Consider the following 27830-nt stretch of genomic DNA (forward strand, 5'->3'; position numbering starts at 1 on the left):
TTGACAATTTTGATGCAATGGTGTCTGTTTTGGCCAGTAATGGTCACTGTATAAGGATGATACTGTCAAAATGCCACATATCACCAGTGGCATATTTTTGTTTTTCATTTACTTATTCAATCCCACTTAACCTAAATAAATGTTAATAATCCATGGTTGTTTAATTCCCATGCATGGCAATATTTTTTTTAAAGCACTAGGTTAGACATGTTTTGTGGTGAGATTCCACATATTTGGGTAGATAATGCAGCTGGCTGGAACTCATTTCATTTGTTTCCTACCTCCCACTGAGGGTGTGACCCTCCATTCACACTGACCATTAAAATCTCAGCATTACACCCTGCAGGCAATATTGGCACTTTGGTGTGTTTGGTTGGTGGTCTGGCCACAATAAGAGAGGGAGGAGTTAGATGATTGGGTTCTTATCACCTCAGAAATAGTGAGTAACCACTGCTTACAGGAAGGCGTGGGTCCGTCCAATAATGGCAGGGCTTTATCATCAGTACTAATTTGAGTGTCAGCTGGTGGGAGATTCCTCCCTGTTGTGAGGTTACATTGAGGGACCAGTAGATGAAAGAGGGAAAAATATGAATGGTGCTTTTGGTTTTTCTTTGGTCCACACTTTCGTGGCCTCTTTTGGTGGGAGCTGTGTCACACAAAGAACTCACAAAACACACAAACCAGCCTAACATCCCTTTACAATTGTCCTTTCCTGTAATGGAGGCACTTGGAGAAGATGGTTTGCCTGGTTTCCCAGGCCCCGGTAATGAACTCGCGGGGATAACATCGCCCAATTAATTGGTTCTGTGGTGTAATTGCATGAGTGTCTTTGAGCAAGGTTTGGCAAAATTCCCAGTCTTTTTTTTCTACCACTTTCACTCCTCTGTTCGTCTTTGCAATACCCTAGGTAAGGCGAGGAATTGCTCCAGTGAAGCAGAAACACAGCAGAAACGTGTAAATTGCCAATACTTGTGTCTGGTTATAGTTATACCCCTCTTACTCTTGCCGTAAGTGTGATTAATTTAATTTCTGTCCCAGCCAAAACCATTGCATTTACTCCTCCCATTCCCACCACAAGGTTGGAACAGCTGCTCACAATCCAGTATTGAAAACAGAGATCCCACGTTGTTTCAAATCAACTTCTCTGAGGGTGAAACACTAACACAGAGTGCAGAACAACTTCTCAATCGGATTTGAGTGTGGAATGACATGGAATGTGATTGGCTGTTTTTAATGTATGTTCATTGAGGAATCAAATCATGGACAGTGATGCATAATCAACGTGCCTTCAGGTTTATTTTCCTTCCACACGCCTCTATGTTAATCATAAACTCTGTGTGACACTGCCTGCAGCCTCTCCACACAAAACAATAGACAGTGTAAACAACAATGTAGTAAAATAGATGCAGTTATAACACTGAAGTACTTGTGGCTTTATTTCACATAGTACTGCTGCCCGACTCACTATGATGAAGGCCATGAGCTGGAAAATTGGTGTAATTGTCTTGGCCTCTAACCTGTGCTGCAGTCCTAATTTGGCTGAGGGAGGGGAGGATGACTGCATCATGGCTCGGCCTCATCTTTGAAGGTCGAGCCGTGTTGGGGACAAGGCTGGCTCCCACCACTTCCTGCTTGAGGAGAACAGAGGAGAATTAATGTGGTGCAATAGCTGAAGGTTTTGTTGAAGGTTATTGGCCACGATCACAGCTCTGGGTTCACCTCACACCTCAGAGTAGCCTAGCAGCTTGGTTGGGGCTAAATAAACACACTTGACTTTTACCTGAGGTGCACTATGTTTGATGGTGTGCCTACATTTTAAAGGAATGTGACAGTTCTCATGAGAAAGTAATGTGATTTCGTTTGCAACATGGTATTGCTTCAGCTTTGCCAGTGTACTGAATGATATGACAGTACAATTGTGTTTACATTACTCTGCATGTATACAATATGTGTAAACCAGAAGAATTGTACACCTAAATTGGTCCTGTGATGGCCCTACATATGCAAATCTTGATATTTTTCTCAGATGATTGTGACTTCTTTGTGACACCCAATTTATTAAATTTGTGCCACAACAGTTCCTGCATTAGTTCATGCAGAGCTAGTTTATTGTGAAGAGTCAAAGATGTGTCATAATGTGACATGTGTGACTTTTCACAGAATTAGTGCTACCAGAAACGAGCCTTGTTTCTAACAAATCAGGCATGTAAAGGATTTGGCATTTGTTACTAAAATATTTTCTTTAACGGGCTAACGACATGCTTGTCTGTACATGTTTTTTGAGCATGACATAATGTGCCTGACGTTCTAGTAGCTATCTAAGTGGATTAGTCTTAATGTTCACAACACTCAGTACAGTTGAAATATTTTAGGGGCATCCACAGCGTCTTCTCCCAGACAGTTGTGTGGGAGTTGTAGATATGACTAACGAGAAGTCAGTCGGTCTCGTGAGTTTCCCAGATTCGACTGACATCATGTCATGTGTCCTGCTCTGGTGACATGGCCAATCTGTGATAGTAATGCATTAATCACAGGATCCTGGACAGAATATGTTCTGTTTTTCTGACGATGTATTAATATCTGCCTGGTCTTTAATCAGGCCACAATGTCAGAAGATTATTTTAAGACCTGGTAGGTTTGCTGGGCCATTCCTCTCTGGATGAACCAAGATGAAAGACAGACTATTTAACATCAGAGACAGAAAATGAGTTAATTAGTGTAATTAGGCCTCTCCTCTCCCATCTCTCCTTCTACATCTCTCCCCTCTGTTCACCAGGCCTTGTGTCTTAAACACCCATAATGGCGATGCATTACTCCAGTAATAGAGGGCTGCGAGCAAAGCAGACTGTCCACCCTCTATCTGCTGCCCCCCTTGTGCACACAGCCACAAAGAAAAAAGGACAGAAAACAGCCTCCCTCAGGTCACACAGAAGACAGATTCTGCTGACCAAGTAGCTTGTGACACTCTCCATTGGTTAAGAGAGGAGGGGGTTGGATGTGGAACAAGACACAGCACAAGTGTTCATTAATCACTCTGTCAGGGAAAGAGGGAAGGAAAGTGGAACACAGACCAGCAAGTTCAGTGGTTTATCCCGTCCTGTCCTCACCATGAAATAAAGGCCAGTTCACCCTTTCCTGACCTCGTGTTGCAACACAGTCCGTGAGAGGCGAACCAGTGGGAACATAAACAGACTTGTCTCCTACTTTTGTTGTTACTTTGAATTCACGACCAGTGGGAAAGAGATCCAAAACTAGCTATTACTGCAATATTACACAGCCAGGAATGTGCTTTTACCAGCATTTTTCAGAGCACACCTGCTCCCCTCTAATTCCTCAACACGGGCAAATATGAGAGCTCCACCTTGAGATAACAGTGTATGTCACTTTCTTTGTTCTTACTATTCTCAGTCATCTGTAAAGGCTTCTGCTTTGTGTCAGCACTCTACACATGGGTGGCACATTTTGCTGTCACCTGCTCCATTTGTAAGGGTAAAATGACAGTGCTCAGTCAAGGCTTGACATCGGGCTTATGGTCTGAGAAAAATACCCGTGATGGACACTGCCTGACACCAATTGTGATCGTTTACCAAAGATATCAGCACACCATCTCACTTTTTTACAGTTATGCTTGATTGCACTAGCACATTGGTATGTGTCTTTGTAATTCAAGCACCAAATTATATATAATATAATATATATATTTATAATGAATTAAGGAATTCACTTATGTAACTTAGATTATTGCTTTATTTTTGTTTTACTTAAAAATGATAAAGAAACAAAAATACTTTGGTCTTTGTTTTGCTCAGTCATCGTCTCCACTGAAAATGAGTGGCGTTGGCCTTCATTACACTGCAGCCTGATATATAATCCATTATTCATTATGTGTCGACTTCATCAGACAAACATATTGCCCACAACAGTTTTTTTTGCTACATTATGCATGCACATGGTGGCACAATATCCTGCTGTCCTCTCAAAGCATTGTGTTAAATACAGTGATGCTACTGTGCCGATGGCTTGTTGCTTGGGAATGAAGCTTTGTTCATAAGCCAGTCTGTAATGAGAGAAGGGATTGGATGGTTTAGCAATGGGCATAACTAAGAAGACATTCATATACAGTTCAGTTTATTCCTACACATTTGGGTCATGCATGCATTAACCTTTATTTGGCCCTGGTAGAGCTGCATACTTTATCATTACACTGTCAATGACTCATCCCAAGAGCATTTCTGTCTAGTCTGGTTTTGAAGCTAATCTTGATATGGCCCACATTTTCTTCCTAAAATAGTTCATCCTCTTCCTTAACAGCGAATGACAGAGATATGTAAACAGTTGTCTTGAAACAGAGGATATCATGTTAAAGGCCGGTGGATGGATGGAACTGAATTAAAGACTGAGGCACTGGCCCGAACTTTAACATTCTCAGTGAAACTTTAACACAGGGAATAGCTTTAACAGCACCACTCAAGCATAAAACCCTGTTCTCTGGGGGGTGGGGGAGTTTACTTGGTTACTCAAACATTTTGCACGTTATTGCATTACTAGGAGAAATGAAGCACACCACCAGCCCCAAAGAACAAGAAAAAAGCATTTGGGTCAATACGGTAGAATTTGCAGTCTGTTTTATTGGCATGGCATGACATGGTGTGGTGTAAGCTTCCATGCATAAGTCAGAGGAGATAAATCCAGTGTAACACCTCACTCACTTAGCCCCCACAGGACCTTCACTACACCTAATGGCTTGTGATTTGATCGATCGGACTAGAATGTTGTGCTGGTGTTTTCTCAAGCTACACATTTCCTTTTGCACTCAGTCAGTATGTTGCCATGCAAGTTGAGTTACGATTATGGCTGGTCCACACCGTTCAGTTGGTCTATTGTCCTTGTTTCACTACACAAGCACTAGTGGGGAATTGATTTATTGAGGAAGTGTACCCGCCTCCACTATACTAGGTGGCAGTACACCCTGTATCTGCTTGTGAGAATTAGGCGGTTTCCAGTTTCGTTGGCAGTTATAGCTTGTCGAGTGCCATGTGTAGTCTTTTAGGAACTTTAAATATTCAATTATTATAGCTGACAGAGCAAAAAGTCCAGTTTTAGTTGGACTAACACAATAATTTGGCTTGCTCTATTGTCATGAAAAACGCAGAAAATGACTTATGTTTGGATTTTTGTAAGAATGTATGGAAATGTGTCTGTTCACTGTACAGCTTGCATGTGTCCTGGTTTGTGTTAATGGTCATCTTTTGAGGACAGATTAAAATTTAGTGAACATTGGAAGGGACTATCCAAATGGGGACAAAATTTTGCTCCCAACTGGGAAAAGGCTGGTGTGCAAGGCAACTAATATTTATAAAGTAGTCTTAGTAAATTCCCCAAAGGTGACATTTACAAGGAGAGGAGACAGTGTTTTCACTTTATTTCTGTCTGTTTCACTATTTCTGTCTGTCCTCAGATGTTCAGTTTAATGAATAAAACTGCTGATGTCGGATTTTGCCTGTTCTATTTCCAGAGCTCAACAAAACAGAATAGAGTAGTAATGTAAAATTCACTATCTTTCTCCTCTAAAGATTCTCTAGTGGCGTTCAACCTGATATTCCCATGAAATTCCCATATTTCTGTTTTAATTGTCAAATCCATTAAACCTCGTCAGGCGCTTGTTCATTTTCCAACCAACAAACTACATCAGATTGAAAGGCGATGTGGAATTGGTGCTGAATATGCAACACCATCCCTACTGTATAATATCCAGGCTTGATGAGGCTGCGAGCAGTTAGATGAGATCTTGGTACATGTGAACACTTAGCCGAACATCTGCCTCTTGTTGGTGTAATTTGCTTCACCACCATCTGTTTTGCATTGGCTGGGAGCACCAACAAAGTTTTACGTCTATCTTGTTATAAACCCATAATGTCACCAACTCCTCTCAAATACACTAATTAACTGCATTCAGTGATATGCTCTACAATGTACAAAGTAATTCAGTCCTACATACACCAAGGTGGGAGTTTATAACAGGGTAAAAATATTCCAGTCTGCAGTGTGAAATATTTTTTTTCATGTTTTAAATGAAAATGTCTCAATTACAGTGCTGTTACTCACTCACTCTGTGTTAACATACATTTCTGTTTGTTTCTCTACCATAGATCCAACTCTTCCAGTCCTGCATTGGTGACACGCTGTGAGAAGGCTTCTCTTGGCTGTGCCTGAGCACTCCTCAGACACGTCCCTGTCATCCAAATGCTGTGTGTCGAACGTGGTGCCAGTTGCCCTCTCTGAGTTATGATGACGGCTGCTTCTTTGACTTAGGAAAGAGGATCCCCATGCACTCACCAGTGAGCAAATCACATGATGTAATGAAGGGTCCAAGGAGTCTACTCTTCAAGGAGTCTGCCAACAGGATATGAGTATTTTGAGCCCTGTGACAGATAACAAATCAAACCTTGTGGGAACTGTGGGAGGCCCAGAAGAATACCCCAGAGCCATGCAGTCTGAGGAGCTATTCAGCAGGAAACTCAAAGCCCTGAATGGTAGCATGGGACCACCAACCTCCAATATGCAGGGGAAACCTGATGTTTCAGGCAAAACAAATGGGACTCCTGCCATGCCTAAAATGGGCGTCAGGGCCAGGGTGACAGACTGGCCACCAAGGAAAGATGGGTGGGATGGACGGCCTTCACCAAACTATCAGAGTGTAATACCAGTGTTTCAGAATGGCCAGCAGGAGCATACTGTGGAATTATTAGAGCAGGGTGAAGCAGTTTGTGTGGAAGTGGACTATTCGGACAAATACACACTCAGCGACCTCCTCTGCCACTCCCCACAGAAGGGTCTTCACCCTATCCGTCAACGCAGCAACAGTGATGTCACCATAAGTGACATTGACTCTGAGGACATAATGGACCAGAATGCTGTCAACCCGAACACTGGAGCCTCGCTGCACCGTGAGTATGGCAGCACATCCTCTATAGACCGCCAGGGCCTGAGTGGGGATGGCTTCTTCACCATGCTTAAGGGCTATCGAGTGGACACCCTGGACCACCGTAGTATACCGCCTATGGGTTTCCCTGAGTTATTGCGCTGTGATGCCTCACTCTCCCCTAGCCTGCAGACAGCAGCCCAGATAGCTAGAGGCGAGATAGTCCACATTCCAGGCTATGACTACATAGACAGTTCTCTACTATACAGCCGGGAGCGGGAGAAGTCTTTCATGAGGCGTCTCAAATCGGAATCATCTGAAACATCTCTGTTCAGGAAACTGCGGACCATAAAGAGTGAGAGTGATGCCTTGCGGCTCTCATTAGAGGATGACCGGCGACCACTCAGCTTTCAAAAATGCTTTTCCCACTATGATGTCCAGAGTGTTCTTTTTAACATCAGTGAAGCGGTGGCAAGCCGAGCTAATCTGAGCCAGAGAAAAAACACAACTACTGGGGCTTCAGCTGCCTCAGCTGTTGGCATTGGAGCTGGTGTAGGGGCTGTAGTTGGAGCTGGAGGTGGACCTGGACCTGGACCTGGAGCTGGAACTGGAGCTGGAGCTGGACCTGGAGCTGGAGCTGGACCCGGACCCGGGCTTGGACCTGTACCTGTACCTGTATCTGTACCAGGAACGGATGGTGGAGCAGTAGGATGTAGCAGTGGAAATGCCCCTATGTTTGAGTCCCCTCTTGGCAGCAGGGAGGACTTGAACCCCAAAGAGAACCTTGACGCTGATGACGGGGATGGGAAGAGTAACAACTTAGTGCTGAGCTGCACACACTTTCGCAATGAGATTGGTGGTGAAGGCGAGAGAAAGATATCCCTCTCCAGAGTAAACAGTGCCAACTACAGTGGTATGTCAGAGAGTTGCTCGTTTGAATCCTCTTTAAGTTCCCACTGCACCAACGCAGGAGTCTCTGTACTGGAGGTGCCTCGAGAAAATCAACCCATTCACAGGGAGAAGGTCAAACGCTACATCATTGAACACATTGACCTAGGAGCATACTACTACCACAAGTTTTTTTATGGGAAAGGTAAGGAATTGCAGCAATGATATTATATTATACAAATAGAGTATTAGGTGACGCACTGCTGAGTATTAATAAACTTTCCAGGCCAAGTTCATTTCCTTAAAAAAGGACTATGGACAATGCTGTGTGCATGTTCTCAAATGGAACAGCCTTTGCACATGGAGTCAGATATCTTGACGGCCCAGTTATTTTTGTAGGAGCAGATGAAATAAGGTCCAGAACAATAGCAGGCTTGTGTATGGTGCATGGGTGTGTGTTTCACTTCCTCGGGAGAGGAGCAGTCATGTCCTCCTTGTGATATTAGCCTGAACCCTGTGGAGAAGCTGTGATTAGTCATGTGAGAAGAGAGAGGTGAGTGAGAGGGTGCACTGCAGCTGTTCCCTGTGGGGGCCGCAATGGTGTGAGGACCCCATCATATGAAACTTTCGGGTCAGCAAAACTACGCCAAGGTCTCAGCGTCCCTCATTAAAACACCTAAGTGACTGGTGGTGGAAATACCATGACAATATACATATCTGTTGTTTCCATTGTCTGCATTTGTGATTGCTGCTCTCAGCAGATAGAATTACTCATTCTTAAGCCCCCTTAGAAAAACAGCTGCTTCACCTTTCACACCCACACATGCCTGAACTTCTTCAAAAAAAGATACTCTCTATTAAAAAATCCCTCTTTGCGACTGTGAAACCTCACTCCGGGTTCAATCAAGGTTAATGACACCATTATGGACCTGCTGCACTTGCAGTACATTTGAATGTACCATTTAAGTTACTATGGTAATCGTTGACTTTGAAATGTGACCACATTCACCACTCATCCCCAAACTGGTGTAGCTATATTATGTATTCAATCTTTTTCTTTGGCAATACAGGTCACTGCATAATTGAGATGCCCCCTGTTGCTGTCACTTTAGTTTAAACATTTTACTTTTTCATGGTAGATGCCTTTTTCACTGTGTGGATGTAGCCCTTGCCCTTTTTCATGAGGTGATTTATTGGAGTGACAAGTATGTCGTCACCTCCACTTCACCAGAAACGCAGACACATGTCCACGCACACACACACTCACACTCACACAAACTTGACAGCATGTCACCAGTTGTCATCAAGCTTTTATCAAGCTGGTCTGAACATTGATCCCATTGATTGCCCAAAGCTTTGCTTCACTTAGCAATGGGAGTGGTTCTCCCAAGACGTCCATTCACACCCGTTAGCCAAGCCTTGTTACAAACCGATCATGGTCACATGCAGGTAGACATACAATATGTGATATGGACATGAATCGTGTATGGAAATATGTGCCTTGAATTTAGGTTATGAGCTTCAAAGTCATCCATTTTGGAACCTTTGGCAAAATGTCATCAGCAATGACAAGCACCAGTGACACGTTAAGGGATTGTGATGGTGAAAAGCTTCTCACTACAGTCTATACTCCCTCTCTTTGCCCTCGGATGCCCATTGGCCTCATATGCACAGACAGCCCTCCTACCACCATTTGACCTTACGCCTCACAGAGCATTTCCCCTCAGTCTACTGTCCTTGACAAGCCATGCATTCCTCAGATGGTTAACCCTGTGTTGCCTCCACACAGTACATTTATTATTCATGCTGATATGTGCTCTGCCACCACGCTGATGCCACCATGACAACAACTGGTGTATTTAAAATGCATACTCTAAGCGGCATAGATGCCGTATCTGAACGTGTGCATAAATCTCTTGACACATGTCAGTGTTGTGCCCCTGCTGAGGTTTTTCTTTTGACTGCTGAATCCAGGTCTTTCTCCCTGGCTTTAGTCTGGATTAGGGAGTGTTTGCTCAAGACACTGCTGTGCGTGTGCAAAGCTCTGCTCCTGTCCATGCCCTAAGCATGCATGCATACGCACACACACACAGGTTTGCACAGCTTTTTTTTTCTTAGGACCCTGTATTGACTTCCATTCATTTGGTCAGCTTAAACAACCTTTACCTTAACAATAACCAGCTAATGCCTAACCCTAACCTTAACCTAACCACAATTCAAATCTAAGCCCTAAACTTAACCAGTTCCTTTGAAATGAGCTTCTGAAAGCATCAACAGACATTAAAATGAATCAAACTCATTATTAGAATCGGTAGATTCCATGGCAATGTGCCCACGAGGTCATGATAATTTGACTGCACAAATTATCATATTGACCTGAAGGTGACAAAAATGGAAATGTCATCAAGTGTCCACAAATGAAAAATTATTCATCTCTCAGTGGGCATGAACGTCGCAAAGGAAATTTAATGGGAACCGGCCTATTAGAGATTGTCATTTTTTCTGTACACTGAACAGGTGAGAGGGGGTTACCAAAATGTCTAGGAGACATTTCCTCAAGCTTGTCATTGACTAAATCCTTGGATGAGGGAAAAATATAGCATGAGGAATGATCTTGGGAGATATTTTATAGTCACACCAAAATAAATGCGTATCTGGTGTCACTGAACTAATGCTTGTAAACATTGACATTCCATTTTCTTAAAAAATAGTCATATTCAAACTCCTTATTTGTGTCATGGTCTGAGGCACATACCATGTAACCACGTTGTCCCACATTTTTATGTAGCCAAGAAACTTGTCTCAAATCATATTTCCTTCCACCCTGCACGGTCAATTCTCCAATTTCTAAAATATGCCCTTGAAGCCAAAGCTTTACCCCTGCATCATTCGCTGCAGCATAGTTAAAATACTCTTTTTGCCACAGCAGCAGTAACTGATTGTCCAGTCAGGAAAATGAGTCCAGAGTACAGATGTGATAAAGCACACGACATTCTCCCCTAATCTATTCTGTGTTTTGTTAGATCATAAATTAGCAATGTCAGAAGTAAGCATATGAAAGCCCACAGTTATTTTTAATCTGTAGTGCTCAGTAAATCTGAACAAAACAACATCTATGTCCTCAGTTTAATATGCGTGTATATCGTGAGAAGCTGGATGGTGTGCAGAGTATCTGGGTCAATGATGGGTCGGAGTGGGTCATATTTTCCAGGGGTGTGTTTTGAGTCATGTATTTACTTTTCCCAGTGCTACCACAGTACATGCCAGTTTTCTAATCCAAAGTGAATCAATTTCAAAGCTCTACTGGACCCCTGCTGCTCTCTGTAATCAGTTTTGCAGCTGAGCTGTGGCCAGTCCACAAAACATTTTTGCATGGATGGACTCGGTAATGCAAATTGATATTCTGTTCTATTCAGGGGAAAAAAGCAGTGACGTTTTTCAGTTCTGAGAGCTTGTCTACAATCAATGTGACGCTGAATGTGTGTTTAATTAGAATCTTTCTTGTTCCACCCCCAGAGCATCAAAACTATTTCGGGGTAGATGAGAATTTGGGACCTGTGGCAGTGAGCGTCCGGAGGGAGAGGTTGGACGAAGGAAAGGAGAAAGACGGAATGCAGTTCAACTATCGGGTCACCTTCAGAACCAGTCAGGTACCTAAAATACTTTCATGTGCACTTTCTTTGCATTGCTCTTAACCTCTTAAATCTTTCATTCATTCATTTCCTGATGCTTTATCTTCCACATGAGGGTAACTGGGGGGTCCACTTAACCGAATCTGCATGTTTTGTGATTGTGGAAGGAAGCCGGCATACCCGAAGAACACCCATGCACACATGCAAACTCCACACGGCTTCAGAACCTGTGACCTTGCTGTGAGGCAACAATGCTAGCCACTTCACCACCCCATGGCCCCTCTTAAATCAGTGTAAAGCTATTATGAATGCATGGTGGGAGAAACTTGCGTGATCTCTATTGCTCTTTCAAAAAAAAGAGCTGTTAACCAGCAAGAGCATGCTTTTATTTCTCATATATTGCATTCAGCAAGAAATGTTAAGGTCATTTAGCTCAGTCAAGCAGTGAGAGAATACACGAATGACTCAGTACTCCTACAAAAAAAAAAAACCAGGATGATGCTCTTCATTCCAAAATCGGCTCCGAGCTCTCTAATGTGTCCAGTGATTCTGGGCCGGTTTTATCACAGCTGGCCAGTCATGCAAACAATTTCTCGGCCTTTCTCGCACACACATCCACAAGCATGCACTCACACAGCATGATTAATCCACTACTAACTAAGATCCACGGTCTCTTGTGGTACAGAAAGTTCTCCTTGATTGATGCTGTGTGGTCTCATCCACTGAATAATTAAGGTGCAACAGATGTGTCAGGAAGGGAAATGTCACTGATATCTTTTGTCATTTTTGGTCTGTAGCACCACTTCCACGATAAAACAATGTATCTGGGTCATGGTAGCCCTGCAAGTAGCATGCAGACAATGTTTTAACTCCCCAAACACCGGAGCATCTATTTGCATGTGCTGCTGTCATTGAGCCTCAGAGCCCCCTGCTTCACCACCCTACTCTCCCTTTCCCTCCCTCCAAGTCGGTTCAGTAAATTGCCTTTCAGAACGACAGTGAGACGGCCAGCGACCGCTGATGTTCATGTCTGCAGACTATACATTTGGAAGTTGGAGTTATAGATGAAAATGTGTCTGTGATGTTCCAAACAACAACACAGGGACACCGAGTGGGTGACCTGATGTCATTGGGGTCAACATTTATATTCTATTAATTACATTAATGGTCATAACAGTCACTAAAACTCTAGTGCTTAGTTAGCCTGTCTTAATTATTGAAAATAATCTAATCTAACAATGGAGCCATAAGAAGGCACAACACCTTCATGCATGTCAGCCTAGAAGGAAATGTATCCAAGTTAAGTCAGAGCTTACCCAGACAACACATTGTACGTGGTTGCACTTACACCTCATGAGACACTGCACAGGCAGGTGATCTACTATTAACCCGGATAACTACCTCCTCTCCCATCAGCTCACCACACTTCGTGGAGCCATCCTGGAGGATGCCATTCCATCCACAGCAAGACATGGGACAGCGCGTGGCCTGCCGCTGAAAGAAGTGCTGGAGTATGTCATCCCTGAGCTTAATATCCAATGTCTGAGGCTCGCCCTCAACTCCCCCAAGGTCCCGGAGCAGCTCCTGAAGCTGGATGAGCAGGGGGTGAGTACATCAAGATGCCCTCATGTCCTCCCGACTTTTGTTGCCCTTGACGGGAAACCCTCTCCACACGTCGCCAGTAAAGCTAAGCTTACTTGCCACTGACTGCAGCTGTGTATTTAAGAGGCTGATATGAGAGTGATATAGATGTTTGCATCATATTTCATATTTCATCTTGAAGCCATTACTGCACATCAGTGTTATGAATAATATATTGAGTAAAATAAATAAATAGCTGCATGGATATGGGAGTATAGATTTCGTATTTAAGATTTATCTGTCTCTTTGCAATAGCTATATTCGATATAAGGAACCTGGGGAGGGATTAACTTCAGATTATAGGAACTTTTGTCCCATATGAGGGCTGTTTATTATAGATGAAGACAGGCGGTGGAGGCGTAACATGGCCAATATTACACTTAAATAGAATCAATACAAATCCCAGACTGTCTGTCGGTGGCAGCACTGACTACTTCGGCACGAGTTTTCTACTCGTATGACAGGCAGGTACAAGCCAACTCACTTTTGACAACTTACTTCACCTGAGAGTGAATGATTTGGTATTCTGTCTGGATGGTGGTTGGGATGTCACCTTACATTATCTCTGTTTGAAGAAGGTGGCTATTATTGATATGGGCGCTCTATATGCACAGATGTCAGCGATGGATTCATTCATTGTGTGATCTTAAGGCCTTTATTTTCTCACCTAATGAAACTGCAAGATGGAAAGAGTGTGGGGGAATTAGCTGGTGCTGTACTGCATGTCTTACTGTCAGAGACCTGGTTGCTTATTAGCATAATTACTTTTGTTAGCATGAGCCCATCCTTCCAACTGACAGGGGAAAGGCTCTTGTAATAGAAAGTGTCAGCCATGTCCCTCTTGTATATTAGATTTTGTAAATTAGAGTAGTGTTGTGTCCTCTCTAAAGCAAGCCAAATGCACTTTAGATGATGACAGGGACTGTGTTCTAGGACGTTTTTTCCCAGCAGACGTCATCGAGCTGATATGGGAGTTTGTTTACCTGCTACAATCCCCATATCTTTGCTGTCTGCAGACGCAAGAGGGGTAAATGAAGTCATGTAAGAAATCACTTTCTGAGGAGGAGAGCTCAGACTAAGTGCAGTTCTTCCAGGTGGCACCTCCCCTCATGGACCTCAAACCAAATGGGCAGTGGCACTCTATATTTGGGACATTAGAATTTTTATACACCCCTATTTAAATCATTTATTGTATGCCAGCAATGCAAATGTTCAGTATTTTGAGCATCCTGTTATCTACCTTTATGTGAGAAAGCTCATGTTGTTATAGTGTGGTCTTCTGCCAGACCTGCTTTTTATTGTGTGAGCGCAATATATTCTTGTAGTAAGTGCTTTCCTGCCTGTTCATGTGATATTTGAGTGTGTGTGTGTGTGTGGAAAAAAAAGTCTACCGCTTGGTGTGAACTGAAACTGTCTCGTGTGTGAGAGCCTCCTGGAGCCAAACAGTCTTCACAATGTCCCCATGATCAGTTCTGCAGAGATGAGATCCTTGATGAAGTGATGTACACGTGTGTGTTTAACGGCCCCAGATGTAAGACGAGAACAGAGCATATGTGAATGTATTTAAGATCACACTGTAGATCATAGTGAAGTGAAATGGACTGGGAAAGGCATTAGGCAGTTGAAATGATTTTAAGATAGTATTTAGGTGATAAAAATCACAAAAGTTTTAGAAAGGCATTGATGTGTATCTGTTGTTTCCATCGAAGGACAACACAGTTTAAAAATTAAAACCATCATTTCCACCTTAGATTTATAATCCTTGATCATAAAACAAGGAATGTGGAGATAGTGGTTCACCCGAGATGGCCTCTAGAAAAACGTAACTGTAAATAACAGTGTTTGATGATGATGATAACAAAGATAAAATCAAACAAGGGAGGAACAGGCTGTATATCTTTCCTTCACAATAAATGCCAAACAAATGCCATTTCGTCTTCGCAATAAAGTCGTCTTTATTGTAGCGCTCTGTATAACATGAACAAAGAATAAATGTGTCACATTTACCAGTTACTAAAACTGCCTTTTAGGTTTCGCTGTGGTGCTGATTAACACTCCAACAGCTTGCCTCTAAAGTGTAATTCAGCCTTACATGAGATTTGTTCCACAAGTTCAAGCGAATAATCCGCCACCTGCTGAGACAATGCAAGGCAGATTAGTTAAATCATGGAGTGGCCAGAATAATTTTCCCGTTCTTTAAACTCCATTGTATTTTCTCCACTTGTACATCCAAAGCAGCAATAGCTTTATTTATGTTGATGCTAGTTTGGTTTTGGTAGCCATATTTTTGATCGCCTCGAGACGCAGCAGTTTGGACAGATGTCATGGTGATGTTGTGTGCAGACACTGCTGTATCCCTCAGGGTGTGTCTCAGCGATCTCGTGGGAGGGCATTGTCCTCATTTCTCTCCTCCCTAAAGGTAGCTTTCCAACACTGCATGTACTTAAATTTTTTATGTTTAAAAGAAGAGGGGCAAATGCATTTTCATAACCGTGCAGCTCTGGCGAGATAGAGAGAGGAGAAGTGGAATATTTTTAACCGCAGACACGTTACGGGAGATGCAGCCTTTTTCTATTGTTTGAGGTGTGAAATATGGAGGACCCAAACACATTGGCAAAAATTAACAAAAACAGTCATTAATAAAGCAATCTAACATGGAGCAGACCAGGAACACAAATTAACCAGCAAAGACACTGGGGAGCACAGAGACTATGCAGACTATAGACTCAAGATAATCAGACACAGGTGAAAGGACAGGATGCCAACTCAACAAGGTACACACATTGAACAACTCCAAAATAAAATGGGAACCACAAAACAGACAACCAGACAGAGAGAACCAAGGTAAGGAAAACGGAAAGAACAACATAAAGTCCAAAGACAACTGTACAAACAAAGAGCGTCTGTGTAAATCCAGGCGTCGTGACATGGCTGCTCTTACCTTTTCAGAAGCTTGTGTCTCCAAAAGCTTCACCTCAGGAGCATTAATCCTGTGTGTCTGTGTCATGTAACCTGATGTGCTTGCACTTCACACAGCAACAAATTCTCACCATAGGGCAATGTGATTGTCCTTGCCATTGGCGAGTCTTTTAAGAGGAGCAGGAGGTTAAGTGAGCCTATATAATGCAGGATAAAAAAAAATGGAGGACTACATCATGCCATTTCCACTGGGCTTGATGGTATAATAGCTTTCCTTCACCACGGGAGCTTTAGTGCACAGCAGACTGCCTGAGAGAGGACGTCACCATGACAACAGTTTCAAAAGCACATGAGGAAATGATAACCTGTAACGGAAGAAAAAGGCCAATTCCAATTTGTTTTGGTATACAGACCATTCATTGACTTTCGCAATAAGAGAAACCATTTTCTTTGCTATATTGACCATGGGTCAAGCTCAAGGTGCTCTCCTCAGCTGTGAATATAAAGCAACAGGTGCTAAACACAGGGGGTGATCTATTGTTTTTCCTTTGACTTACTCTTTCTTGGCCCGCATCAGTGAGCTGTGAGCCATAAATGCCATAAATAAAAGATTAATGGTAGAGGAGAGGGCTTTTGCTTTCACCGTCCATGAAGAATCACTCCAGATGTTTATTCCTTCTTGTCTCTTTGTGTGACATGTTCATATCAAACCTGTCTTTGCGGAATAATATTAATGCTTGCAGTGGAACCTGTGGTATTTAGGTGTCTGGTCAGGGTCTATGAATATTCATATTTTCAACAAGAACAATCGTCTTTACTGAGGCGTCGTTGAATCCCACAGTATTAACTGTATTAGCATTATAGCCATCCCTGCTACATTGATGGCTTTGTCTAACAAAAGCTTTGCCAGTGGACTTTTTTGATCAAAATAATTGAAATTCTGTTGCCAGAAGTTTAGTAGTTTAACCAAAGCTAAACTGTTGTGTCTGTAATTCACTCCCTCGTTGCACTACAGCTGCCCTTTAGTTGCAGCGACTAACTCGACCCAATTTATGCTCCGCTCTGAACTCCTCAGAGTTCATAGCCTGGTTTCAAGAATGCAGCTCTCTGATAGGAGGATTATGAATGCCTTTCGCATTAGCCGTGACATGATAAAAAAAAAAAAAGTGGGCATGCTTTGAGTGCGTAATGCACGGTATACACAAATGTGGCGTGTGATGTACCTCAGGAACAGGAAATACTATGTGCTCACTAAGTGTCTGTGTCTGTTTCTCATTCCAGCTAAGCTTCCAGCACAAGGTAGGAGTGCTTTACTGTAAGGCGGGACAGAGCACAGAAGAGGAGATGTACAACAACGAGAGCCCTGGACCGGCACTCGAAGAGTTTTTGGATCTGCTCGGCCAGAGGGTGCGGCTCAAAGGCTTCACCAAGTACAGAGCTCAGCTGGATAACAAGAGTGAGATAAAAACACATTTCACACGCAAACTGAACATTTAAGAAGTGCAAGCCCACACACATTTAATCCTGCTGAGCACAGATGCTCTGCGCAGTTCCATGTTGCCTTTTTGGCAGCTGTAATATTTCTTTAAAACCTTCATATCTTAATCTTGATTTGTTAGATTACAATATCTCTTTTTTAATAATACAACAGCCTTTTGTAACAAGCTCTGAGACCATGACTGTTCTGTCCTGTGTTACAGCCGACTCCACAGGCACTCACTCTCTCTATACCACCTATAAGGACTATGAGCTGATGTTTCATGTGTCCACTCTGCTCCCCTACACACCCAACAACAGACAACAGGTTAGTTAATTCAGTTTTTATTCCAACAGACCATCATGTTTGCTTTTCTGTGTGGGAAGCTGGTGTCTAATAGTGGTAATAAGTCCCCGAGCAGCTTCTTTTTTATGATATCTCCAGTGCTGGCTCCTGCCAATCTTCCCCAGAGGCTCATTTTGCCACGGTAATGACCTATCAGTAGAGAGCACAAGCATTGCTATGGTAACAGTACCCCATAGTAGAATTTTAATCAATGCCTCCCCAGGGGCTGGACTTGATGTGGTATTAGATCGGCCACTGTCTGTCTGCACTAACAAGTGGAATTAAGTGGATGTAGGGGTGGACTGGCGAGCGATGGCCTGATAAGGATGTCATTACTAAGGTTCCATCATGGTCTCTGCACTGTTTGTATGGAACTACTATTTGAGTTTCTAGACTTGGAGGTACATTGGACTCTCAGGAGTTGGTGGGTTTCTTTGGCATTGCTTTTCACCTTCCATTGTACTCCATGAAGTGGGATAGTTTAATTTAATCCCTGGTGCTAATCCTCCAATAGGCCCAAGCACAGCAAGCCCCACTCATCTCTCCATCCTTCCCACTTCACCTCTTTACCCTCTAATCCTCCCCTCTTTGACAATTTTATAATAGCCAGAGAACGAGGTCAACTATCCGCTCAGCCCAACTAAACAAGCGGGGTATATTGGATTTGGGAGAATACGTCTCCCTTGTCCAAAATCCTAAATTGAGTCGGGTGAATACTTCTTATACCCAAGACCATCTTGTCCTGATTTTGGAAAGAACATTTCTTGTGCAATAACTGTGTCAGTGAGCAAACCTACCATGTTGCTCTGAAGAAAGACAATACTTTAGCACACGGAGTGTTACGGAGATACTTTAATGATTTCAAACAAGAGAGATAAACTACTGTTACTGATGGACTACATAGACTTTTGTTTAAGAAAATGTACAGAATTCTGCCTGGGATTTTTCCCCCCCATTGCAATAATGTAATAAAATCCTGCACCTTTGACCTATATCATTTTGTGAAATGTCTGTCCTCATGTGTTTGACTCAGTTTCTCTCTCTCCTTTTTACAGTTATTAAGGAAGAGGCACATTGGCAATGATATTGTCACCATAGTCTTTCAGGAACCTGGGGCCCTTCCTTTCACTCCAAAAAACATCCGCTCTCATTTCCAACATGTGTTTGTCATCGTCAAAGTCCACAACCCCTGCACTGATAATGTCTGCTACAGGTAAATCAAACAAGCGTGCATTATGCCTGCAAGGCTCTTTCAAATCTTTTTTATCTCAGGCTGACAAAAATCCACAAAGAGGAAGAGAAATGCAACATTTGAATTTAGTGGCATTGTGTCAAACCACAAGTGTAAGTGCGTTGCACTCTAGGATGGGTCTCACACTGATATCCTGAAGACTAGTTAGAGAAATGTGTCTGTCTTTTGATGTGCTTTGCATAAATGCCAATTTGCTCTATGGGAACTTATAAGAGCACTTAATTTGAAAGAATAATAATAATAGCCTGCTGAGTGCTTTCTGTGGTTTCTGTCATGACTTCGTCGTAATGAACAGGAGCCTGGAGGTGCTTTTGATCTATTCAGTGATGATACAGTTATTATCTTCAGAAACACCTTGAAATTATGACTTACGACTCTGTACTCGAGTGTTTCTGAAGTCACGATGCCTCTTATTAATAACAGCATTTGAAGATGATTAGTCTCCGCTTTCTCTCTCTTTTCACCAGAAATAATTCATACTGTAATTTCAACGCTTCTCATTATACATACAGTTCTAAATGTCTTCTCTATTTCTCTCTTTAATGTCACCAGTATATTTGATTTGTCGATTCCATCATTGTTTTCCAGTGTTGCTGTGTCCAGATCTAAAGACGTGCCTCCATTCGGGCCCCCTATTCCCAAATCTGTAACTTTCCCAAAGTCAGCCGTTTTCAGGGACTTCCTGCTTGCCAAGGTCATCAATGGAGAGAACGCTGCACACAAGTCAGAGAAGTTCCGAGCCATGGCAACTCGCACACGCCAGGAATACCTAAAGGACCTTGCAGAGAACTTTGTCAGCGCTACAGCGATAGACTCTGCAGTCAAATTCAGCTTCATCAACCTCGGAGCCAAGAAGAAGGAAAAGGTGAAACCAAGGAAGGATGCACACCTGTTCAGTGTGGGAGCCATCACCTGGAGTGTGTGTGCACGGGACTTTGGTCAGTCAATGGATGTGGACTGCTTGCTTGGCATATCCAATGAGTTCATTGTCCTCATTGAGGAGGAATCAAGAAATGTGGTGTTCAACTGTTCGTGTCGCGATGTCATTGGATGGACCTCAGGGATTATGAGCATTAAGATCTTCTATGAGCGCGGGGAGTGTATCATGCTGTCTGCCCATGATAACTGTGGAGAAGACATCAGGGAGATGGTGCAAAGACTTGAGGTAAGAGCCTTGAAGTCTTAATTATAATAATCTCTTTCATTTCAGATGACTTGCTGTCTGCTGGATCAAAGACTAGCATACTTTATGCCAGTGCATTTGTATCAAACCATATTGAACAAAGCGATTTCAAAGAACAAAAGACAGATCATCACTTTTAAAATTCTGCATCCCTCTCACAGAGGGAGTAATTTACTCTCTGTTTGCACTTTGTGTGGTTAATTGAGGGTTTCATCTTAGTTTGACGTACAGTTTATGTTTGGTGCACTGAGCACATTACAGTAATAACAATTAAGTCTTCAAACCAGTAGCATGTCGAAAACAGTTTTAACAAATTGGCCATAATGCACCCCACTTTGGCACTAGTGCACAAACCTAAATAAAAAAGATCTAACTTTGCCTTCAATATGATAATAACATAAAGCCAAACTGTCATGACACCCTGGCCTGTTCAGCCACAGCAGCATTTGTGCTCCAGGAAAGCAAATGAGACAGTTGTGCCCAATCTAGAGTGTAAATGCTGCATTTATTCTCACCTGTCTCTCAATTTGGTCATTCTCTTTGGAAAAGACAAGAGGGGCCACCCAGTTTTTTGAATTAATAGTTCTCCCACACGTTGTACAAAAATAAATATCTGTTCGCAAATAAGGAAGGAAGTAGCATTTGATCTGACAGATCTGACATGAGACAAGATACCTTCTTAAATTTTGGATCGACATATCGTGATATGGCCTTTGTGATGCCTTTTCCTGGTTTTGAAGACAGTGGAAGTAATGATTTTAAGTAAATTAGTCAAAATATATGGTATTTAGGACAATAACTGAATTTTACCATTTTTATAGGCAATTTCCTTGTTTATTGCACATGTACTGTAAATATACTTTAGTAAACATTAGAATGCCAACGAAATACATCAGATATCTAAAATTAAAGGCAACAAATGTATTTTAAGTTTGTAATACAGGTCATAAACAGCTAGAATACAGAAATGATTGTATTTTTGTGGTAGATATTTTCTTTTATTTGAGAGAATGTCAAAGCACAAACGATGTAGAGAGCCCCCTTTTCAATTTCTGCCTGGCTGTATATTTTAACATATTCACCACTGTGTTTCACCTAAAACAAATCATATGTAACTTACATCAGGAAGTAATATTCTATCATGACCTCCAAAGAGCCCATGGTTGTGTTCCACACCATTACTGCGTGGCCTATGATTGGATGGAAAATGTTTCCCAATGCTTTAAAATGTGCAGTTAGTCATTTTACTTAAGCATAGTTGTGGTCCCTCTGTTGGGAAACAATAAATTCTGCAAATATTTCCCTTGCCATTGTAGCGTTACTAGGTACCACAGACCTTGTTATTTTATTTTCATCATTAAGTCAGCAGAACCATTATTTGCTTAACCTATATCCATCCTGTCAGGTCCCATGTGCCTCAGCTGTACGCCAAGCTGGTACTATTTTAGTTTCTTTCACTGCCTCTTTCCACAACATAAGAGTATGGCTCACAGAAATAACCCAAAATGAATTTGTAGTCCTCCTGACTCCTCTTTACTTTCCACCCGGTCCTCTCTGGACATGAAGTGTCATTTGAATGTGAAAGTGAATAGTGAAAATCGACAATGTCCAGAGAGGATTATAGACCTCCTGCTGTTAGCTTTCTTTGGCTCATCAGTCAGCAGAGGTGCGCAGTCGACCGTTAAGGTCACACAATTATAGTAGATGCTGTCCTGCTCTTCATCAGGATAAAGCATTATGAAACATCAAAGAATCAAAGCCAGAACTGACCCCTGCAGCAGGCAGTACTTTAATGAAATTATAGATAAGGGATGATGTGATTTTTGGTCTACTCTTGTATTAACTGAATACAGGTACAGGAGGAGGCAGCCTAAACAGGACGCTAACCCACTTTTAAAGGGGAAGAGAGGAAAGACGGAAACATTATTTGGGTCTGACACACTAAGAAAAGAGGACAGTTGGCCTCAAGACTACTTCATTTTCTTTTTGAGAACTACCCACTTAGTCGAAGTCCCCTTTCCAAAGTCTGTAGGTCTGCCCTGGCCATCTGTATAAATCCATGGCTGTGTGATTTTGTAGGTCAGGTTGGTCTATGTATCTTGAAGTTTAGTTAAAACTATTGGTTGTCCTATCCAGATGTTGTCTCACTTGACTGGTTTTCACTTCTTTTTGCAGTATCAATTCAGTCAAATCAAAAATACCTTACTGTCCCCACATGGAAAGGACATATACTTCACATAATATATAAAACAGAATGTTGCACCCACCATAAAATGTGCAATGCACCGAAGAATGCCTTTTAAATGTAGACAAAACCTGAGATTGAAACCTAAATCACAAGTAATAATAGTGGAAAAGTGCAGCAAGCATGGTGAGCAAGTTACTTCCCTGATTAAAAGTCATAGCAAAGAAATCAGAAGGTGCTTGTTTTTCCTTTTGTCGTTTGTATCATTTGTTGTACTGAACTTATTGGCTGGTTGTTTCCATGAAATGTAATTGAGGTTGTATCCCAAAATCCAAACTCGAGCTGCACATGACCAAATTTCATCCATTCATCCCACCCAGTCCCACTTTGGCAGCCTCATTGACAGTCTCGATATTTTGAACAAACCCTAACCACATAATCAGTGTAACAGCCGATGACATGGAAGTAACAACCAACAATTTCCTGCTCAAAACCTGAACAAGAATCTCATTCTCCCAAGGATTACATTAGGCAGAGATAATGAACACATTTTTAAATGAACAATTTTCAAAAATAAATTTGTACAATAGGTGAGCACTAAAGGTTCTGCATATCCCAAACCATTACACCTTCAAGAAGTATTAGCCATTATTTATCTTACACTAAAAGGGCACAAATGTCATTCAATTTCTGCTCCACTCAACATAAGAAAGGACAGAGCTGGATATATTAGCATTTGTGATTAGCCAAAGGACATCACTTCCTCATTCTGTATGCTAATCTCCTCTCATATTTACCGTCCACCTACCCACGGGATTTGTGAAGGATATTCATAGAAAGACGCTCAGTATTGGTACTAAAAAGTTGATGGCTTTTTGTGTTAGTCACAGAGCCAGTCAAGCAGCAGTAGCAGCAGCAGCAGTAGTAGGAGTGTTTGGGCATGAGCTGATCGTGCATACTTTGTCTCAAAGGTGTTAGTGTTTTTCTAAATGTCCCAGAGGTTGACTCGAATCACGTTTCATTGCTGGGATTTACAGGCTGCCGGACCTGTGATGTAATGTGAACCAGGGAGAACAGATTGCCCGCTGTAACAGAGGAGCCCAGTGTGAGAGCACGGCTAAAAGCCCTGTGATAAAGTTCTGCTCTCCAGGGTGTTGCTGAGCTGGGTGGCCGCACTTGTTTGTGCTTTTGAACAAAGTCAAAGTCAAGCAAGCGTTGTTACAAATTCCCAGTCTTAGTAAATTAGCCAAAATAAATGAGGTAAAGATTCTATATGACACCGATTGCTTCCACATTTATAAGTGTTACAATTTAATAAACAAAACTGAGAATAATCAATCAATAATCAATAATCAATCAAACGTTTGTTGTTCCTAAGGACTGGGTCATATTTACTGTGCTCCACATTCACGGAGAGACGCTTCCCAGTTCCACATGTGCATACATGCCAGTGGTTCCGTTCATAATTAAAGAAGGGTCCGCGTCAGTCTAGTGTTCCACTCATGCATACTCTATACTCACATTCCATTTTAGTAGCATTTGTGTTTTCTTGTATCTTTTGAGCACAGTGCATGTGTGAGTGCTAGCGGACTTCCTCACATGACCTGAAGCAAGTTTCCATGGTTACCATGTTCTTTGTTGTGTCACGCTATCAACTAGTTTTGCACGCATTCATCCGCAGAAATAGGCGGATGACGAAAAGACACGTTACAGTCCTCTAATGTGGTAAATATGCAATATTTAATATTTAATTTAATATGCAATATTTGGCTAATAGAATCCACAAATTCTCTGATAGCTGCTGACCCAAATGGCTCAATCTGCTCTTCCCATATGCAGCAAACATGGTGCCAGGTCACATTAAAACACACTGTCACAGATTAAGATATTGACAAGCTACTCCTCACTCAGTATCAGTGCCAGTTACACTACTTGACAACAAATTTGACACCGTTTGCTTCTTAGGGGCAGTGTTGAAGTTTGTATGTCACCAGTCATTTGAGTTCATAATTAGGTTCTGTGTGGTGGAAACACTTTGGTCAGCAAGACACCCACACTTGTCACCATCCCTGACAAATACATTTTACAAGCCACAAATTTTGCCGTGAGTTAATGGGTGCCCTGTTAGATCGAGCATTTATGGATTTGGGCCATTTGGAGCAGAACCTGGGAGCATTAATTTCTGTAGTTGGACTGGATGAAGGCGTTTAGAAAGACATTATTTAGGCCTAGTGGATTTCTGACAAAAGACCATGTAATTCATGATCCCCAATTCCCAGGCCAGAGTCGTCCTCATACACAGGCCATTTACTTTTAGATTTTTGCCCTTCACAGCATTTGGACTTCATGTTTCCAGTTTCCTTTGCCCTTGATTTTTTAAAATCAAAGTTTTTTATTTTGTGAGTAACCTAATTCTGCTGTTATCACACTTTAGAAACTACATTGTGGGGTATTTGTTGCATAATGAGGCAGACTATGCTTTGCCTAATACAGACATTTTGTAAATGAATAAAGTTTTAAGGTGGTTTCTTATTGGGAATCCATGCGTGACGGTCCATCATGGTTGTCTCGAGTCTCTTGTCACACAGTGAGGTCGGATTTCTGCCAGTGTGAGAATCTGTTGCAGCACTGACAAGCCATAGTCTGAGTTAATGTGTCCCTGAAGCCAGCTGCCACTCTGAAGCAAATGGAGGCAGTCACCCACAATTGAACCAAGACTAATCTGATGGGTGATAAAAGCTCATTGGATGCAGTGTGAGGTTTTTTTTCTGTGGTTGTCACAAGAAAACCTAAAGGAAGGCAGCTTTGTACCTACAAAGTAGTCCAACCAACATATAGTGTACAGTTACATGTTTTACTCTCTCCCAATTTTGGTTGTTGTGTGTGATTTACTAAAATGTTGCTTCTGGATCAAGAGCAATGTCTGAACTTCAGCTGAACCTGAATCACATTAAAGCAGAGGATTAAACAAGGCCTCCCTTGAGCAAAGTGAGCAAGTTGATTTGCATGCAAGTCTATGACGGGACAAAAACCTACTTTTAGTTTTATCCAATAAGAGCAGTGATTGTCCACAAGCATCTACAGGTCAAGTCTTAAGCCTCCATGGGTGAGGTCTCTTGGCCACAGCCTATAGAATTATATGAGGGCGATGGTTGAAGATCATCATGAGCTAGTCCAAGTCATTCATTCATTCATTCTCGCTAATAGACTTTGGTCCCAATTCCCTACGCAGGTCCCACAGAGCTGCTGCTGTTGATGTCCAAAGAGACATCAAGAGAGAGAGAGTGTGTATTAATGCAGAGCATGTGTGTTATAGTTGTCTCTATGCAGCCCTTGGGCTGAAACAGTTAGCTCTGTGATATAGTCTTGTAGCATGTTTGTTTGGCTTAAAAAGAATCTTTTAAAATGCAAATTGAAACCTTTGGATGTGATTTTTACTCTGCTTTAGATGCTTAATCACATTTTCCTTGTGTGTACACTTGTGTAGCTTAAGTAGTCCAGTATACTCGCATTTCTTAGAGAAGATCTAAATTGTACACTAGGTAAAGCACTAATTAATCTCCCGATTTTCTGTCTCTATTCTGTGATGTATTGTCTGTGTGGTTTCTATGGTCTCATTTGTTTCTTTTCGTTTTCTCCATTTGCTGTCTTAGTGTCTAAATCAGTGACCGTAGATCATGTAAAATGTATTTTACTCTGCTTCCAGATCACCACTAGAGGCTGTGAGACATCGGAGATGGTTTTGCGCCGGAACGGCCTTGGTCAGCTTGGTTTCCATGTGAACTTTGAGGGAATCGTAGCCGACGTGGAGCCCTTTGGCTTCGCGTGGAAGGCAGGACTGAGGCAGGGCAGCCGACTGGTGGAGATCTGCAAAGTGGCTGTCGCTACCCTCACCCATGAGCAAATGATCGACCTACTGCGCACCTCCGTCTCTGTCAAAGTGGTCATAATTCAGCCTCATGAAGACGGCACCCCACGAAGGTAACTTGAATATTTACTTTAGTCACAGAGTTTGGGGTTTTGTGCTGTGTGTGTGTGTGTGTGTGTGTGTGCGTGTGTGTTAAAGAGCGAGAGAAGCAGGTGCTCCTTAATAATGTATGAAGTCGTATTTTTCTCATTTATCCGTGCAGCTGGGGAAAATTAACTTGACATTTGCTCTCACATTTGAGACTATTAGCATAAAGAAATGCTTATGCACTGTTTCTGCTGCAGCAGGGTTGATGTTCTCACCGACTTCTATGAAGAGGAGACTCTTTTTGTATTGATGTGTTTTGTTGTGAGAGAAAACTCCAGCAGGGGTGAAGAGTCACGCAGACAAGGACAGTCAGCGTTTCTCACTAATGATAATGAAAGCAACATTTTGATTAATGGCTGAACTCTAGCTGCTATTGTCTGACAGCTCACATTTGCAGATTGCTTTTTTTTGCAACCTCACCCAATCGTGTACTCATCAATTATGATGGGAGAGTTGGGCTTTTTAGGGACGCACACCAATGGGGAGATTCCATCATCCCTGTAATAAAAGAGAGCAGCATATTTCAAACAATCGTTTGTGATGGGAAAAGATGAAGGTGTGTGTAAAAGGTTTGCTCTGAATGCACATCTGCTTGTTTTGTCTGTGAAATCATAAAAAAACCACACACTTTCTCACTCACATGTTCAACATCTTTGTTTTGCTTGTGCTGTGACTGACAGATTTGTGAAGCAGCAAATGCTGTTCGCAGTTTCCCACAGCACAATCTCTTGTACAGAGTACAGAGAGAATAGTTTCAGTGAATCCCATTTTTCTCTTTGCCATGTTGCTGCTGGTAATGCTCATGTGTTGTTTAATCACAAAAACGTAAAGCCTGTAGATGGGCAACAAATGATCGATCAATGTAGGGCTACAATTGTTCTTTTAATCTTGTTAATGTCTTAACAGATAATGTATACTTTCGAAAAACCAGAAATGAGTGGCGAGTGAGAAACGTGCAAAATATTCTCAATGATAATTAACATCTTAAACATCTGTGTGTGATTGTGTGTGTCATGGACTGAATAGTAGTCACATGTGTAACTGTGTTTCAACTTTGCGCTCTGGTTTGGCAACAGAGGAGTAACATATTTGCGCTCCCAGATGGCGGGCTAACATGCCTTCTCTGTGAATCCAAACACAGCAGCCTCTCTGGCTGAACCATTTTCTAATCCTCTTACCACGATCTGTGATGATACATGATCATACAGTCATAATCACAGCCAGAGAAGGAGAAAGCAGACAAAACAAACATCTACCAAAAACAGGTTCTGTGTCGACAAATGTGTCCACGTCCCTGTGGATGTGGTGACAGGTTATAGGATTTGGTAAATGAATCTGTTGGCATGGTCTCTGTAATGGGGAAGACCTTTA

General features: G+C 42.1%; 1 protein-coding gene across 7 annotated transcripts in view; it reads left to right on the forward strand.

Annotated features, from left to right (window-relative positions):
* The window catches only part of LOC131473684 (signal-induced proliferation-associated 1-like protein 2), an 80704-nt gene that overhangs the window by 24398 nt on the left and 28476 nt on the right, over positions 1-27830 (forward strand). For all 7 annotated transcript variants that reach the window (XM_058651128.1, XM_058651122.1, XM_058651124.1 and 4 more), the window contains exons 2-9: positions 6150-8015; positions 11327-11460; positions 12859-13047; positions 17284-17458; positions 17703-17806; positions 18880-19037; positions 19665-20241; positions 26151-26425. In XM_058651128.1, the coding sequence (XP_058507111.1) occupies positions 6407-8015; positions 11327-11460; positions 12859-13047; positions 17284-17458; positions 17703-17806; positions 18880-19037; positions 19665-20241; positions 26151-26425 (3221 nt within the window). In that variant the 5' untranslated portion in view covers positions 6150-6406. The remainder of the gene's footprint in view (positions 1-6149; positions 8016-11326; positions 11461-12858; positions 13048-17283; positions 17459-17702; positions 17807-18879; positions 19038-19664; positions 20242-26150; positions 26426-27830) is intronic.

Source organism: Solea solea, chromosome 15, assembly GCF_958295425.1.
Source record: "Solea solea chromosome 15, fSolSol10.1, whole genome shotgun sequence".
NCBI classification, from domain to species: Eukaryota; Metazoa; Chordata; class Actinopteri; order Pleuronectiformes; family Soleidae; genus Solea; species Solea solea.